Source organism: Dendrobium catenatum, unplaced genomic scaffold (genome assembly GCF_001605985.2).
Source record: "Dendrobium catenatum unplaced genomic scaffold, ASM160598v2 fragScaff_scaffold_490, whole genome shotgun sequence".
Lineage (NCBI taxonomy): Eukaryota > Viridiplantae > Streptophyta > Magnoliopsida > Asparagales > Orchidaceae > Dendrobium > Dendrobium catenatum.
The window spans coordinates 1,231,540-1,248,651 of NW_021318952.1; the positions used below are offsets into that span (position 1 = coordinate 1,231,540).

A 17,112-nucleotide genomic window follows, 5' to 3' on the forward strand; every position below is an offset into this window, starting at 1 on the left:
TCATCCTGCTTTAAAATTGTATTTAAAATCAAACCAACTTTCGAATTTCTTTTTTTAGACATTTATTTTTTCTAGATAAAAAAGATTCCCATATCAACAAAATTGATCCGACCCAAATTCAATCAATTCAAATCCGACTCATTTGATAAAAAAGTCCAAAATATCAACCCAAACTCAGCTCGCTAGCAATCTGAATGATCCAAATTTGACCCATTTTTTTGTTAAAAAAGTATAACTTATTAATTATAAAATTTATAATATTTGATAAAAATAATAATAAGATTATATTCACATGTAAAATAAATTAAGAAAATAATATTAAATATTATTTTCAGATCAAAAACAAATTCATGGGCCAACCCAAACCCAAATTATTTAATTAAAAGATTGAAAAACCTAACCTGAGCTTAACTCAAATCAGAATTTTTTTAGATCAGATTGACAAGTCAGGTAAATTATTGAAAACTAAAATTATTGACAAGTCTACTCCACTTACCCTTTTTCAAAAAGAATAAAATTGTAATATAATAAGAGCTCATCTGGTTGCTTAAAGTTAAAATTTATTATAAAAATCGTAATTTTTTTAACTTAATTTGCTTTGATGTAGATGAAAACCAAAAGAAGTTTAAACCTTACAAATATTTTTATTTTAAAAAAAAATTATTTTTCCACACATAAAATGAATAAATGTGAAATCACCAATTTCAAATATAGTTTTTTAATCTACAAGAAACCAAATGAACCCTAATAGACAATTTGTCTAACAGACAATAAAATAAAATAAAACAGCTAGTAGCCATTTTTTTATTACAACCTGCCTATTTAAGTAAAAAAACCAATACCACTGCCTTACATATCAATGAAGGTTGCGGGTAATAAGTCCCTCAAAGATTGTGTACAGATCTTTGTTATCAGGACCAAAAATCTCATCAGTCATGCGCAGAGTTTCCTAAATGAGTGGTTACATTAATAATATTGGAAAAAATAGTAAACACTTAAATAATTAAGAACTCGAGATAGCAGAAAAATGAATTTAAAAAATAGAAAGCAGTGGAGCTAAGAACTCGAAGTAGCAGAAAAATGAAATTTGCATACCCCTCTTGTTTGATTATGTGAGTTTAGTTCTTTGACATTGGCTAGAAATGCACTGAACTGCTCAGAAGATAAGCGGTTCCTGAACAGAACAAAGCGAATCCAAATAGGTTCATTATACTCGAATGAGGAAGGATGACAAAGAGGATAATTACATTGGTTTTATGATGAGTTTATACTAAATTTTGACTAATTATTCATATATTATGATCATCTAAGAGAAAATTTAATAGTTTTAAGACTGGTTCTAACTAAATTTTTATCAAGATATTCTGATAAAAAAAAATCATTCTTATTTGAAAGAAAAGAAAAAATATATTTAAGAAATTTCATTATCACCGGCATACCGAACTTGACGAAAAAACTCTTTTCCATCAACCCTGGTTCGTCCTGAAACAAATCACACAGAGAATTAAATGAGCGAGAATTAGTAGTTTGAATTTTCTAATAGTTGATCAAAATTTGTATCTGATAGTTGATCAATAACTTTGCAAGTGTTCAAAAAACTAGGAACATTTAAAGTTTTTCACTTTATGAAAAATGGCAGAAAAGGAGAAGTTATTACAAGAAGATCAAAAAATGAACTACTAGGAAAGGGGCTGCTGCACCAAACCAATTCCTGGATGATACGCATTCGCTGCTAGTTATAGAACAACAAGCTATCACTTCCAAATGACTTCATGAGGGCTCCAAAATGTATATTTGAACCATCAGTAACATGGTATTTGATGAGAAAATTAAAAATGATAGCATACAATGAAAAATATAAAAAACATGTATTTACATTACAGACATGGAGCTAATCTTTCTAACAAATAATTTTCTTTGAACACTAAAAACGTACATAAAATCTAGGAGCAGTTTACTTGCACGATAAAGATAATAAAAACTTCATGATTATCTTAGTATCCGGCTTATCAAAGCATAAGCATCCAAGGAAAATCATCAATCTTCCCTTGTTTTTTTTTTTTTTTTTTAAATTTCTTTACTAAAGCTTTCAAGCTTTGGACTTCTGATTATGTAGGCCAACAAAAGAATTTACCAAATAGAGTTTATTTGTATGGTAAAGATTATAATGTTTATTATTCAAAATAGAATGAAATACCAAATATCCAAATATATCCCTCATTAAAGCATATTTTCTGAAGAATATCATAAAATTTCAGTGTAAGACAGACTTGTTTTGATTTAAGCTTTCAAACTTTTGTCTTCTGATATATTTTACTTTTCTGGACGATTTAAGACTGTTAATCATATCGATAAGATATCTGTCAAATGCATCACGAATGCTCACCTGTTTGTGCTCCTGCGTCAAATGGAGAAGTAATAGAGCTGTTTTGGGTCGCTGGCATTGATGAAAACATTCCCGACCTATCGTCAACCATGTTTCTTGTGGAGGTAACAGAAATGGAATGTCTTCTTGGAGATATTGGTCGGGAAAGCCTTTTTGATGTTAACCCTACCGTTATCTTAGGAGGAGATCCTGGAGGAGTAAGCCTTGGTGTTCCGCCATGTGATGGTAAATCAAATCCACGTAATGTTCCATGTTCAGAAGCTGCAAATTTCGTGAACACAACAGGAAGTGCTTATGAGAAAGTCACTTGCACCCTTAATTCCAGGAAAAGTGCGATCTTACCATCCACATCACTATAATCACCATCATTAGAAATTCCGTAGCCAGTTTCTGATGTGGAAAATAACTTTGGAGTTCGATTCGAAGAATCCTCTTCTGATAAAACGAGTAAATTTGTTAAAACATTAATAAAGTTAACGATTAAGATTACTATTCATACCTCCCAGGTGAGATCGAGATGGAAAACTTGATGCTTTTGAAATCTGCATCTGGGCCATCCTAGAAGCTCCAACTTGCTATAGAAAATGGGTTTAGTTAGAGAGCCAAAGCTTAACAAAAAGAGATAAATCTTCAAAGTTGGATATGGATATAAAAAATCAAATCATCATACTTAATATCAAAGCAAGAATGAAAGTTGGAAAAGGGGAACATATGACAACAATATTCTCGGATAGGATAACTCACAGAACTTTCATCTTCTTCTTTAAGTGACTGCATCAGGGTTTTCTTGAACACTTCCAACTAGCAAAATCATATAAATTATTAAAAAAGAAAACACAGGAATGCCCATCAACTAGAAAAGGTTTGCAAAAAGTAGTTATGTGAACGGATATGTCTAATGCTACTGTGCACATACAACATAGATGATACAACAATTGAAAACAGTCATCCAAACTGTATCAAACGGTAGTTGTTTTGTGGCGTGGTGATTTGGTTGGAACATTGAAGAAGACCAACAGAAGTTTGAGAGAAGGTCAAAAAATAAAAGAGAAATGAATTAAAAAAGTTCCAGCACAAATACTACGTCTACTTAAGTCGAATTCCATTTGTGTTAATCTCTTCATCAACATATTTCGTATGTAAAAGTAAATTAAAGGCTTACCGACAGGGGCAGATCCCCTCCGTGCTCGTGGGGCAAATTGCCCGACTAAAAAAAAAATTTATTACATGATTCTTTACGTAATTTGTCCCCATTCGTCTATTTTTTAGTCTTTATTACAAGGGTTTTAGGTCATTACCCTCCTAAAAGTTTTAAAATACTATGATTTTAGGCAATTGCTCCCAGCATAATCAAACACATTGTATAGAGGTGTTATGGTTAGATAAAGATGACCAAATACAAAGAGAAATAGTAAAGAGAATTCATCATTTTATTTCAAAAATATCTCTTTAGACAGGCTTGAACAGCGCCAAGGGGTGCTACCACCTTGGACCCTCAACATATCTGCGAAACATACGACGATCAAGAATATAAACAAATATCAAATTTCCTTTTTTATTTAGAGGTCTTAGTTATTTTTGATAGCTAAAAGATTTCTTTAGAGATCTTTTTTTTTATCACTATTTTTAAGGGTCCAGCCAAATTCAAGGCAACACCAACAGTTACTTATAAATTTGTCCCCCCCTCGCCCGCCTCAAAATTAAGACTGATTTCGCTCCTACTTATTGGCATTAAATAAAACATGTTATCCATTATCCGTTCAAGTCTAATGATTCTTGTTGACCTCTAAAGCAAAAGCAAAAAATTAAAAAATAAAATACCTGAGAAGCCGGCTACCCATCCCACAAATCCCGCCGAAGACCCGCCGCTGCTACAATCCTATCTCTGCAAATTGAGAGATTATTAGGTGCGGAGTGCGGATAGGGATCACCGTCCGCAACAAGCATTGGCGGGTGCTCCCAATACTTGTGCGGACCCGCACCTAATAATTTTTCCTGGAAATGGCGCCGAAGCAGTCCAGATATCCCACGAGATCGTCTCGTTTCTTGCCCTGCTTGCGTCGTTAAAAGGAGAGCGAACTCAAGCCTTCTCGGCTTCTTCCACACACAGCCGAACCCCACAGAAATCCTTTCCCATCGCAAGCCTCCACGATCCGAGAGCTGCAACCCGTCTTCCTCTTGATCCCGTCAAAGCTCCAACGGTCGGACCTCCCCTTCCTTCCCACAGACCCGCTTGTGATCTCCTCCTGCGAATCCAAGCAGCCGAAAGCCGCCGACTCCCCTTCCTCCTTCGACCTCCACACCAGCAACAAACTCCTACTTGCCCGCCGACTTCAAGCTCTCCATTCGACATAACCTCCATCTGACCTCCATAGTAGTCGCAAATTCCATCCCTTGCCGTCGCTGTCTTCCGAAATCCCTCACAAGCCTACTCCCTTTCTAACCTTCATCTCTCCGCCAGTCAAGATCAAGCCGAAGACCTAGCCCGACCCTCTCAGCCTCTACTTGTAACCTCTCCATCCCTAGCCAACGCCAGCTGCAAGCATACCACAAGCATACCAACCACTACCTTCGACTTACCTTGTCACATACAAACCTTAACAGCAGCCCCGCCTCCAAGCCGACCAAGCATCTCCAACCACCTGCTCTTCCCAAACTAAAGCCCGAACCTGCATCAGACGCCGGCCTCTGTTCGCAAACTCCACTCGACGACCTCTGCCCTAGCTCCTTCCCGCAGCTCTTCCGTCCAGCCCGCCTCCTCTCCAATCAGTTGTGAGATCCTCTTGAGCTCCTTTGAGGCTTCGACCGACCCCATCCCGCAAATCCCTGCCGAAGCCATACCCGCCGCTGCTACAGTCCTATCCGCAGTATCACCGTATGACTTTTTTTTTTTTTTTTTTTGGAAAATTTGGGGCTTTGCCCTTCTATTAAATGGTAGCAGTTACAGAAAATACAAAACCTGTAAAAATTACAATTTCAGCTATCTGATCCTTAGTACTTATATGATGTACAATTATTTGTTGAGATTGAATACATTCTCTAATAAAATGACAATCTACTTCAATATGCTTTGTTCGAGCATGAAAAACAGGATTATTTGCCAATGCAATTGCAGAAGTGTTGTCACAAAATACGGGAGTAGGTTCTAATGAAGAAATCCGAAAATCAGCCAGTAACCTTCTCAGCCATATAATTTCGGAAGCTGCCGTTGCCAATGCTCTATATTCAGCTTCTGTAGATGATCTTGCAACAGTTGATTGCTTCTTTGCTTGCCATGATATGAGCGAATTTCCCAAAAAATTGCAATAACCTGTAACTGATTTCCTGTCTGTTGAATCTCCCGCCCAATCTGAATCAGTATAACTATGTAATTTGAGCTCATCTTTGTATAATGGCAAACCTTGATCAAGTGTTCCTTGAATATACCTCAATAATCTTTTAAGATTATGAAAATGAGATATAAGTGGTTTATGCATATATTGACACACTTGTTGTACTGCAAACGTGATATCCGGTCGGGTTAGTGTCAAATATTGCAACGAACCAGCCAATTGTCTATAAAGCTGAGGATTTTCAAATTCAGCTTCTGTAGCTGTTACAGCTGACGGCTTGTAAACACTTGGAGTAGCCACAGGTTTCGAACCGGTCATACCAGCTTTTTCCAATATCTGCTTAGCATATAAAGTTTGGCTCAAATGCATTCCATACTGAGTTGTAGATACTTGGATTCCCAAAAACTGAGACAATTGTCCCAGATTTTTCATCGAAAACTGTTTCTGTAAGCTAAGAAGAAGCTCATTTATAGTGGTTTGATTGTTTCCGGTTAACAAAATATCATCTACATAGATGAGTATATATAAAGAAACTGAACCAGAATGATAAACCATGAGAGAAGGATCAGCTGCACTTATTTTGAAACCAAATTTGAGCAAATGTTGAGACAATGTAGCATACCATTGTCGCGGGGATTGTTTAAGTCCATAAATTGCTTTCTTTAAACGACAAACATAATGTGGATGATTTTGATCAGCAAACCCAGATGGTTGTCGCATAAAAACAGTCTCCGAGAGAGGACCATGAAGAAAAGCATTGGAAATATCAAGTTGAACAATTTTCCAATTATAATGTAGTGCAACTAAAATAAGAACACGAACCGTGGGCATCTTTGCAACTGGACTAAATGTTTCATAATAATCAAGACCATATTCTTGATTATATCCTTGAGCTACAAGCCGAGCCTTGTATCTTGCTACTGTCCCGTCTGAATTCAACTTTGTACGATAAATCCAGCGACAACCCAATACATTTTGAGTAGAATCCGGTGGAACTAGCTCCCAAGTACCCTTTGATTGAAGGGCTTGAAATTCAGTAGACATAGCCATACGCCAATGAGGTAACTTCGAAGCTTGCTGATAATTCTTAGGATCAGCCGTTTGAATTGTATGAGACAAATTGAAAATCTGTTTTGGCTTAACAATACCACTTCGCAATCTTGTCTGCATGGGATGAGCATTAAGCTTCTCCGAAACAATTGGCAACTGAGAGGGCAATAAAGAAGATCCCGATGGAGTATTGACAACAGAATTTGTGGAAGTGTTTGTAACAGACATGGATTGAGGCCGAGATTCATGAGACGGCATCAAGACTTGAGATGAAGCAATATTATGTGGTAACCCTGAAGCCGGAACAAGCAGCAAAGGTTGTATATTTTTAGAAACAACCTGGACTTGAGATAAATTTGTTTGTTGAGCAAAAGGATAAACCGCCTCATCAAAAACAACATGACGAGACGTGTACACTTTGTTTGTAGTAGGATCAAAGCACCGATAACCTTTTTGTGAGGTGGCATAACCAATGAAAACACATGATTTAGATAAAGATGAAAATTTATTAGAAGTATATGGACGAAGCCATGGAAAACAAAGACATCCAAAAGCTTTCAAATGATCATATTTGGGAATTTGACCATATAACAATTCATAAGGAGACATATTTTGAGTATTAACAGAAGGAAGCCGATTTATTAAATAAGCAGAAGTATATAAGGCTTCTACCCATAAAAACTGAGGAAGAGATGCTTCAACAAGAAGCGACCGAAGTGTTTCAACTAAATGGCGATGCTTTCGCTCAGCAATACCATTTTGAGCAGGAGTATAGGGACATGTGAACTGATGTATTATGCCACAATGCTTAAGATAAGAATTAAAATGAGCATTAACAAACTCACCTCCTCCATCGGTCCTTAGAATATGAATATGAGCATTGAATTGACATTCAATCATTTTCTTGAACTCAAAAAATTTAGAAAAAGTATCAGATTTTCGTAACAGAGGATATACCCAAGTGAATTTGGTACAATCATCTATAAACGAAACATAATACCGAAAACCACAATTTGAAGACGTAGGCGATGGTCCCCAAACATCAGAGTGTATAAGATGAAATTTCTGCATACACTGTGTTTGAGACCGAACAAAAGGAAGTCGATGACTCTTGGCCATACGACAGACACTACAAGAAGAGTTAACAGAACATGATATCCCGAGATTTTGATTACAAAGATATGCTAAAGTAGCATGAGACGGATGTCCCAAACGCCGATGCCAAAGATCTGGAACATGCTGAACAGAAATGAGAGCAAGATTATTGGAAGAAGACAATATTCTTGGTCGACCACATAGAGGATACAGTCCGTTAATACACGGACCCTGAAGAAGAGGCTTCTGGGTTATCCGATCCTTTATGACATAACCATTTGAAGAAAAAGAAATGTCACAATTGTTATCAGAAGTAAGACGATATACGGATAACAAGTTGAAGGAAAGATTTGGAACATGATTTAATTTGGATAATTGTAAGCTACCTGTGGGAGTAGGAAGAAGCCCATTGCCAGTATGTTGAATTGAGAGCTGTTGCCCATTGCCCAGTACAACTTGATTGTTTCCATGATATGATTTGGGTGTCTGAATAAAGCTGGAATCAGTGGTTAAGTGTGAAGAAGCACCACTATCTAAATACCACTCCGGAGACGTTGTCGTAGTATTTGTTTGAGAAAACAAAGCAGAGCTCGGCGGATCAGACGAATACTGCTGATCATGTCTATACCAACAACGAACCGCGGTATGTCCTTGTTTGCCACAAATCTGGCATATAGCATTTGTTCTCGGAGCTCTTCCACCACGGGATGCATTTGCAGACCTGTTACCATTTGAAGAGCGGCCTCGACTTGATCTACCGCGACCTCGACCCCTGGATGCGGCTAACGCGGTATCATTTCCAGAGATTTGCAGAGATTGCAAATCTTTTGTTACTTCATGAGACAAATTCAGCTCCTCACTACACAGTAAAGTGTACAAATCATCCAATGCCAGTGGTTGTAAATTGGTTCTTATAGCTGTTTTAAACGCCTGATATGAATTCGGCAAACCATTGAGAGTATGATGAATAATTTCTTCAGAATCAAGTGAGACACCAGCTGCAGCGAGTGCATCGACCTTTGCTTTGATCTCCAATAGATACTGCGCCATGGATTGTTCTTTCATAGAACAATGTTGCAGTTCATTTTTAATCTGCATAATTCTTGATCGTGTCGTCGATTGAAGACGACGACCAAGAGTTTGCCATATATCTGTACAATGATCAAGATTCAAGACATACGGCAAAAGATTCTGAGACACGACGGAATACAAAGACGCTGCTAGATTCTGATCAATTAAAACCCAGGTGTTGTAATCCGGATTCTGAACTGTAACTCCAGCTGCATTCTTGCTGTATTTAACAGGACAAACGCAAGAACCATCTAAAAATCCTTCAAAACCATTCGCCCGGAACAGTTTTATTACCTGAGACTTCCAGGTTGGATGATTCTCAGCAGACAACGGATTTGCGATAATATTTTTGATATTGGACATCAAAAATTTAAGCTGTGATGGGATGACCGTGCTTTCAAGAAAAGCTCCGGCGACATCAGTATTAGCATTTGCAGACTGAGCGGTGGAAGAGTCATTTGAAGGATTCATGATTTCAAGAAGATACGATGACGATCTTGGAAGAAAAGAACGAAGATCTTGAAACGATCTTGAGAAACAGCGGAAAAAGAAATTTCAACGCTCTGATACCATGTGAGTTTTGCAAAAGAATAGAAATGAAACAGAGAAACAGAGAAATAAGGCAAAAGTAATTTTCTTGTGATGTACTCAGTTTGATACTTAGTACATATTTATAGGTTTACATTCTAACTAATCACATGATTAGTTAATGATGCTGAGCTGTCACTTAGCTGTACAGAACATTCTACACATCTTCCTACATTTTCTAATTAAAGATAGTTGATTTGGGGGCTGATTTGAGAGGAAATTGGGGGAGGGCTGTTTTGGAATTTGTTAGTTTATTATTTGCTATAAGTAGTAGGATTTATATTATGTTTGGATGAAGAATTTGATTTGAGAGTGTTGTAGTTTTCTTTTTATGAAGGATTCTAACGACATCTAGGGTTTCAGAGAGAAGGTCCTTTCGAAAGAGGATCATTATATCTTGCTTTGTTCGTATTTGATTTTTTATCATTAAAAATATGTTTTTGTGTAATACCATGGAGTTTGTTGCTGTTTTTAATACCAAGGCACATCAGATTGCAAATTATACAAGTGTAAAATCTAATTGCAAATAAAGAGATTTAGCTGCTACAGTCCTATCCGCAGTATCATCGTATGACTTTTTTTTTTGGAAAATTTGGGGCTTTGCCCTTCTATTAAATGGTAACAGTTACAGAAAATACAAAACCTGTAAAAATTACAATTTCAACACCTAAAATAGAATCAATCCAAAAGGATCAAAAAGGTCAAATCGGACTCAGAAATAATAAGAGATCAGCAAACCGGGCAATAATGAATCTCCAGAATCTGGATCAACATTAGCCCGAATAAAATCAAAGAAGCAGCAGCCAAAGGCTCTCCCCGGTTGCCAGAAAATTCCTCAGATCGTAGAAAATCCTCCAGTTGAATAAATAGAAAACAGACAGCCATCCATAGGGAGCAATAAACAAAAAACTCCCCAAGTTGCCAAAAAGGGCCCCATACAGCATAAACAGGCAAGTCAGAATAAGCTGGCCATCCAAAGGGAGAGGATAAAAGCTAATTTCAGTCATCATCGTCCGGTGAGAGCAAATAAGAATCCAAAGACAAAATTGAATTCTTATTACTCCCAAGACCTGCTCCCGGAGCTAAAACACCTTGGAAAATCTTGCTTCAACCTTTCTACATTTTCTCATTTTAACGATTTTGCTCTTACAACTGTCACAATCTTTTGTATGATGGCATTTACAATAGCCTGATTCGATCCAAACCGCCTGTCATTCCTTTCCCTCCAAATAAGGTAGATAGAGTAGCAAAGCACTAGAAAGCAAAAATTATTTTGTGTAGTGCTAATACCGGCCTAATCATTAAAAAATTCAAAGCATTGTATCATAGTGGGCATAAGCAAAAACTCATTCAAAGCAGGTAGAAGGTGTCTAACAATCTTGAACGTGTAATCACATTGAAGAGAGATATGGCTAATACTATCTTCCCCAACAGAGCATAGGGAACATTCCCTGCCAACCATAATGTTCCTAATAAACAAAGCTTCAGTAGTTTTAAGCCCTCCCAAAATAGCCATCCAAGCAAAAGAGGAATAACGGAGTGCATAACGTTTGTGCCAAACATAAGGATACCAAGCAACAGGCTGTAAATCCCGATAATAATGTAAATATAAAGTTTTAAAACAAGCCTTATCATTACCAGCCCAAGAGATGGCTTGGCAAGGATTATTAAAAATTGGCACCTTCCTTATATGATTAACAGCAACCAAACCCCAATTCTCAGGAACATTCCAAACACCATTTGTTATAAAATCTTTGACCACAGCAGGAGAAGGGGATATATGAGAGATAACCTCTTCTAATGGTTTTCCCAGACACCAAGGGTCCCAAAACATAGATAGATGGCAATTTTCACTACCAACATAGAAAGTAACACTATCTTGGATGTTTACAGCAGTTTTACATATTGTCTTCCAAAATTTAGAGGCTTTAGAATGCGCCTGTTTCCAAGGGGACTGGTAATTTTGTCTCATCCACATAGCAAGCATAGAATCCTGATTATATAGTCTCCAGATAAAAGAGCAAGCATCAGCGTAGTAAAGAGAGTCTATGCTAGGAATACCCAACCCCCCAAAGCATTTTGGAAGACAGGTTTTATTCCAGGCAATAAGGTGTAGCTTCTTCAAATCAGTGGACCCGTGAAACAAGAACCTTGAACACATTTTGTCAATCATTTTGTAAACAGCTTTTGGTATGATAGAACCTCTAATCCAGTATGCAAGCGTGTTTGCAATTGAAAATTTTAAGAATTGAAGTCTCCCTGCAAAAGACAAAAAGTGATTTTTCTAGCCAGCAAGTAGAGTAAGAAGTTTACTCAGTAGTGGAAGGAAGTGAGTAGAATTAAGCTTCTTGGTGGAGATAGGTAAGAGAGCCATTAGCTCTAAGAAAGCCCATCAAAAGATTGATATCCTCAGCAAGAGGCGAGTTGAAGGAGAATAGAATTGAACATTTGGTATTGTTAATATAAAGACCAATGGCTTCAGCAAAGGAATTCAGCGCATTTAACAAAATAGCAGCATTATGCATAGAAGCATTTCCAAAAACCAGAAGGTCGTCAGCATATCACCGTATGACTCAAAAGATAAAAGTACATTAAAATTTAAGCAAATTTACATACATACCACACAAAATATTAGTACTATATTCTTACCACCCATATACAATTTTAATATCAAATATACCACTCACATAATTCATTTCTACCATTTATACCATCTTATAAACTGTAATATTTCATTCCATGTACTCAATTTTTTTTATGAGTGGTAGATATGTAATATTAATATTTTAGGTGTTAGATATATAAATAGCATAAAATAAAGTGATATGTATGTAAATCCCCCTAAATTTAAATTATAAACAGACTCAACCTTAATTAATCTACACAGCTCACCTTGGCTTGTTGGTTGAGAGCTTATGCTTCCAACTAAGAGGTTTTGGGTTCGAGTCTTTGTGTATGCGTTGTGTGTGAGTTTGCCTTAAATGATGTCCAAAAAAAACCTTAATTAATCTACAAAATCTTGAACTGATTAAAATTACAAGTGAACTAAGAAACCTAAAATTTTAGTGAGTAAGATAACAAAATAGATATTTAATAATAACAATTAATAGAAAATAGCAGTATGGAAATAATAATGTTTGTTGTTATCAAAATCATAGTGCTTGAGTTCAAATTTATTACAGTATATAATAGGAGCTTGTGGAATAGAGTATAGGTTTGAGGTTATGGGTTATTGGAGTTGGCAAAAGGGGGCTAAGAAGTGAAGGGGCTTTGCGGCTTGTGTAGTCGTGGTTGTGAAAGAGCCGAAAGCTCGTTCTCATCTCCCTTTTATCAATCGAGTGCAGCGACGTCGAGGCGACTGAATAGCATGATTTATGCAGGATTTGAGGAGAAGCGAATGGAGCGACGCCGAATTGGTACCATGCAGGATTTGAAGAGAAGCGAATGGAGCGACGCCGAATTGGTACTATGCGGGATTTATGCTCCTCTTTTTTGTTCTTTATATAAAGGTCAACACTCATATATCTAAAATATGCACTCTTTTTAATGATTTGATTCTCCAATGTCAACATCCACTACTAGATCTATTACTATTAAAATTACACTATATATTCAATTTTATATCTACTCAAACAAAAATCTTAAACTCTAATATTGACCTCCATAATTCAAGTTTTTCTTTAACTCCCTCTCTAGTCTTATCAACATGGAGAATATTATTAGCAAACATCATGCACCAGGGTACCTCCTCATGCAATGTTTAATAAAAACATTCATGACTAAACAAAAGGATATGGACTTAAAGCTAATCCTTGAGGTAATCCAAATGAAATAGGAAAATACTTGGTCGACCCACATTTTTTGTTTGAAAATAAGTAACAAAGCCTAATATACATATCCTTGATGACTTGAATATAAGCATTATTAGCTCATTTCATTTCTAGAACTTCCACATCATTTCTTTTGGACTTTATCATTATACTTTCTCTAAATCAATAGATATCATATGCAAATCCTGCCTTAGTCTTTCTGTACTTCTCCATCAAACCTCTTAACAAATGTATAGCTCCATAATAACGCTACCTAGCTGAATCCATAATTGATTTTGTAAAACATTAGCATCACGTCATAATATATGCTCTATTACTCTCTCCCATAATTTTAATGTATAAATTATAATTGAATGAATAATATAGGTTTAATTAAGGGGATCTAGATACATGCTACATAGTGTTCATGTATTTACATATCTAACACCTTAACTTTTGATGGTTACTCATGTAACGCTCAATTACATCAAAACATATATATATATATATATATAATGTATTTCGCTGTAGAAATATGATTTATGTGTTATATAAGCAAATATTAAAATTTAAATGTTATATACGTAAATATATAAGAATTGTGTGGTATGTAATTAGAACATTTAATAACTAATTGCCTTAATTAAAGCATAATATGCCATAAATTACAAATTTTATAATTAAATAATTATTAATTACCTTTGTCAAGTAACTTTTCTAACTTATAAATGTATATTTAGTTAGTCTAACTATGCCTAATTAATCCATAATCTATTCAAGCATTTTTTAGCAAAATTAAAATATAATTATACTTTTAATTAAAGTTTATTATTATTAAAATCCACTTAAGTTTTAATTAGTTGAATTAAAGCAGAATTATGTCCTTTATAAACATTTTTATTATTTAGTAGTTACTTATTGGTTGGATTAATCAATTAGTTAAGTAAATAATCTATATAAACTATTAAATTATGTTTAATTCCACCTCAATTATTCTATTAATTAAGTTAAAAATGAATTTCTAACATGCATCCAACAATTTTCAGGATTAACACAGATTGAAAGAATTGACAGGCAAACAAATTTCATAATGCAAAAGCTATGAATAAATCTAGAGTTTTATGATTTATTAAAAGCAGATTTACTATATACAGCGTGAATAATGAATCCAAACAGTCTCTAAACAACAAAGCCACGACTGGAAAATAACGGAACAGATCAAAGCAAGCTTCTTACTTTTGACACATCCCGATTCAGCTTCTTGACGGTATCAGAAAGCGTAGCGTTCTCTTTCAGAAGGGTTTCCTGAAATAATCTCAATTCACAATCACAAATAGACGAAAAACCAAAAACCCAAAAATGAAAAGTTCAAAGACGGAGAAATAAACATGCCTGACCTTCTCCTCTTGGGTGCGATTGAGTTGGCCAGAAAGTTCGCCGAGGGTGGAGTCGAGGGACTCAATGTGGGCGCGGAGGTTGGCGATTAGGTCATCCCGATCGGAGACGGTACGACTGAGGCCATCAATCTCGTCCTCGAGCTTCGCGAGACGAGTGGCAAGGGCGATTGAAGTGATCTTCCGAGCCAAGTCGAGCTGCTCGAATGGGTCGGAGGGAAGAACGGCGATGAGCGATTCCGGCAGATTGAAGCCGATCGCCGTGTCGTCGCCATTGGTGGGATGTTGAAGCTGTTCTTCGTCTTCGGGCATGATAATGATTCCCTTCTTATTTTGCTCTTACACTACTACTTCTTTGCCTTGGCCTTGTGCCGCCAAATTTTGGGAGGGAAAGGATAGGAGTTTGAGGGTGATTTCGCCAAGTCAGATAACGATGAAATCGTGATATGGGGCTGTGATCGTGGGAAAAATATGCGATCGAAATGCCGTCACGGATGTGTGGCGCTGAATTGATTTTTTTTTAGCCAACACCCAATGTGGCATAAATGAAGTTTATCAAGTCATCTCATCATCATGAAATGGATTCTACAAATCATAAAACTCTTGAAATAATTCATCAAATGTCTCAGGTTACTCAAAGAAGATGCTCGTCAAAGCTTTAATTAGGACTGCTTTTTTACTATTTTCTATAACAAATTTTTTAATAAATATTTCTTTAGACTGGCAAAATAATATTAACTAAAAGCTATCATAGGCAAGGCTTTTAAAACCGGACCGGTCAATGAACCGGAAGAAGGAGGAGTTAGAGGTTTGATGGTTCGACAGGGGTCGAACCGGATAAAGTAATAAATATTTCTTATATTTAAATATTATAATAATGACACAATTATTTATAAATATATAGCAAAAATTGATGAAAATTATAAAGTTTGAGACAAGCAAGCAAAAAAATGGCATACCTCAGATCCACTTCCTTAGTACTTAATATTTTATTATATAATAAAATTATTTTGATTTAATAGATAATTAATGACTCATAAATGTAAACCCTTCCCAGTTCCCGCCCCTACCTCCGCCGAATCCGGCGAAGATGCTGCACAGCTGCCGTCGATCAAGAAGACGACGCGAAAACGGTTATGAGAAATCGGAGCCGGTTTTCCGGTTCAACGGTCGAACCGGCGGTTCGAACGGTCCGAGACCGGTCTGACGTGAAAACGGTTCTCAGGCGAACCGAAACCGGCCGGCCAGCCGGTTCGCGGTTCAACCGGTTGAACCGACCGGTCCGGTCCGGTTTTAAAAGCTTTGATCATAGGCATCTAAGGTTTCGTTTGAACGGCTTTTTTATTGCTTCTTAAATCAACTTTTTCATTTTTTTTTAACTAGAAAGCTGCTTAAAGAAGCAATAAGAAAGTCATCCCGAACGAAACCTAAGTTGTCAAATGAACTTATTTTTTAAGTTGAAGTCGCTAGTTTAAAGACCATATTCATCTATAAATTTTGTTTATTAAAATCATCAAGTTGCTTAAAGCTTCAGGCTCACTTTGAAAAACTCACCAAAGAACTCATTGTTCATCTCATCAAGGGAAATAGTTCACTCAAGAGAATTCTTCCTCAAAAATCTCTAAGTATTATCCAAGCACTTAGATAACAATTAATTAACAATATTTAGATATTTGGAAATCTAGCATTTATTTAGACATGTGATATAATTTATTTGTATTATTTAAATATAATCACCTCTTTAGTATTGCATCTCTGTCTAAAATTCTAAATTATGAGACAGGATGAGCCTGACACAATCTAACATATTATATTACTCATGTTACAACCCAACCAGATAAGATCCTCAGACCGGATAGGTCTTTTTTGGTTGGCTTGGAACATACAAACTCCAAGATCTAACTTTGAAAATATCTCAGAAATTTTCTTCCAATTTTTTTTTTCAATTAAAATAACATAATTCCCAAAATCCCCAATGTAAAATTTCTCTAAAAATATATAAATATTTAGAATTTAGGTCTCCACAACATTAAAAAAGTTACACGATGAAAATTTTTTCGATGCAATGTTATTCTCATTTTTTTGTTATGTAAACAAAAATAAATCAAAAAATTGGAAAATCATATTTTTGAAAACTGAGATGGATAAAATGTGACCTACCTCGATCCAATTAAATAACTTTCAGAACTGAATCGTCAACTCAAAATGACCTTAAGCGGCCCAAATGGGACTTTCTCTCACTAGAATCCTCCTCTCTCTCTCACTGGGTCGGCTGCTTAAGAGAAAAGGAAATGAATGAAAAGTCCTTTGGGATATTTAAAATATTAAAATTTGCATTGGAGTCATGTTGCCTGGCCACGAAGCCCCTTTCATGAACCTCCGTGTCT

General features: G+C 36.0%; 1 protein-coding gene across 2 annotated transcripts; it reads right to left on the reverse strand.

Moving 5' to 3' along the window:
• Positions 1-680: 680 nt before the first annotated feature.
• On the reverse strand, positions 681-15,136 carry LOC110114240 (uncharacterized protein At4g15545). 2 transcript variants are annotated; one of them, XM_020847051.2, is made up of 9 exons: positions 14,729-15,134; positions 14,568-14,636; positions 3,131-3,187; positions 2,886-2,961; positions 2,729-2,821; positions 2,387-2,647; positions 1,440-1,482; positions 1,096-1,174; positions 681-949 (listed from the first exon to the last, which is right to left on the reverse strand). In XM_020847051.2, the coding sequence occupies exons 1-9, from the start codon at positions 15,035-15,037 to the stop codon at positions 857-859; spliced, it is 1,080 nt and encodes a 359-aa protein (XP_020702710.1). In that variant the 5' UTR covers positions 15,038-15,134; the 3' UTR covers positions 681-856. The 2 variants fall into 2 exon arrangements, with proteins under 2 accessions (XP_020702710.1, XP_028550326.1); XM_028694493.1 differs by lacking the exon at positions 3,131-3,187 and having other exon boundaries at positions 14,729-15,136.
• Between the last annotated feature and the right edge of the window lie 1,976 nt (positions 15,137-17,112).

What these genes read in the sequence shown, in the direction of transcription:
- LOC110114240 (XM_020847051.2), bottom strand. Translation starts at nt 15,037, where the DNA reads ATGCCCGAAGACGAAGAACAGCTTCAACATCCCACCAATGGCGACGAC. An exon ending in TGAATCGGGATGTGTCAAAA is followed by an intron (nt 3,188 to 14,567) that starts GTAAGAAGCTTG and finishes TGATTTTGCTAG; the next exon opens with TTGGAAGTGTTCAAGAAAAC. An exon ending in AAGAAGAAGATGAAAGTTCT is followed by an intron (nt 2,962 to 3,130) that starts GTGAGTTATCCT and finishes CATTTTCTATAG; the next exon opens with CAAGTTGGAGCTTCTAGGAT.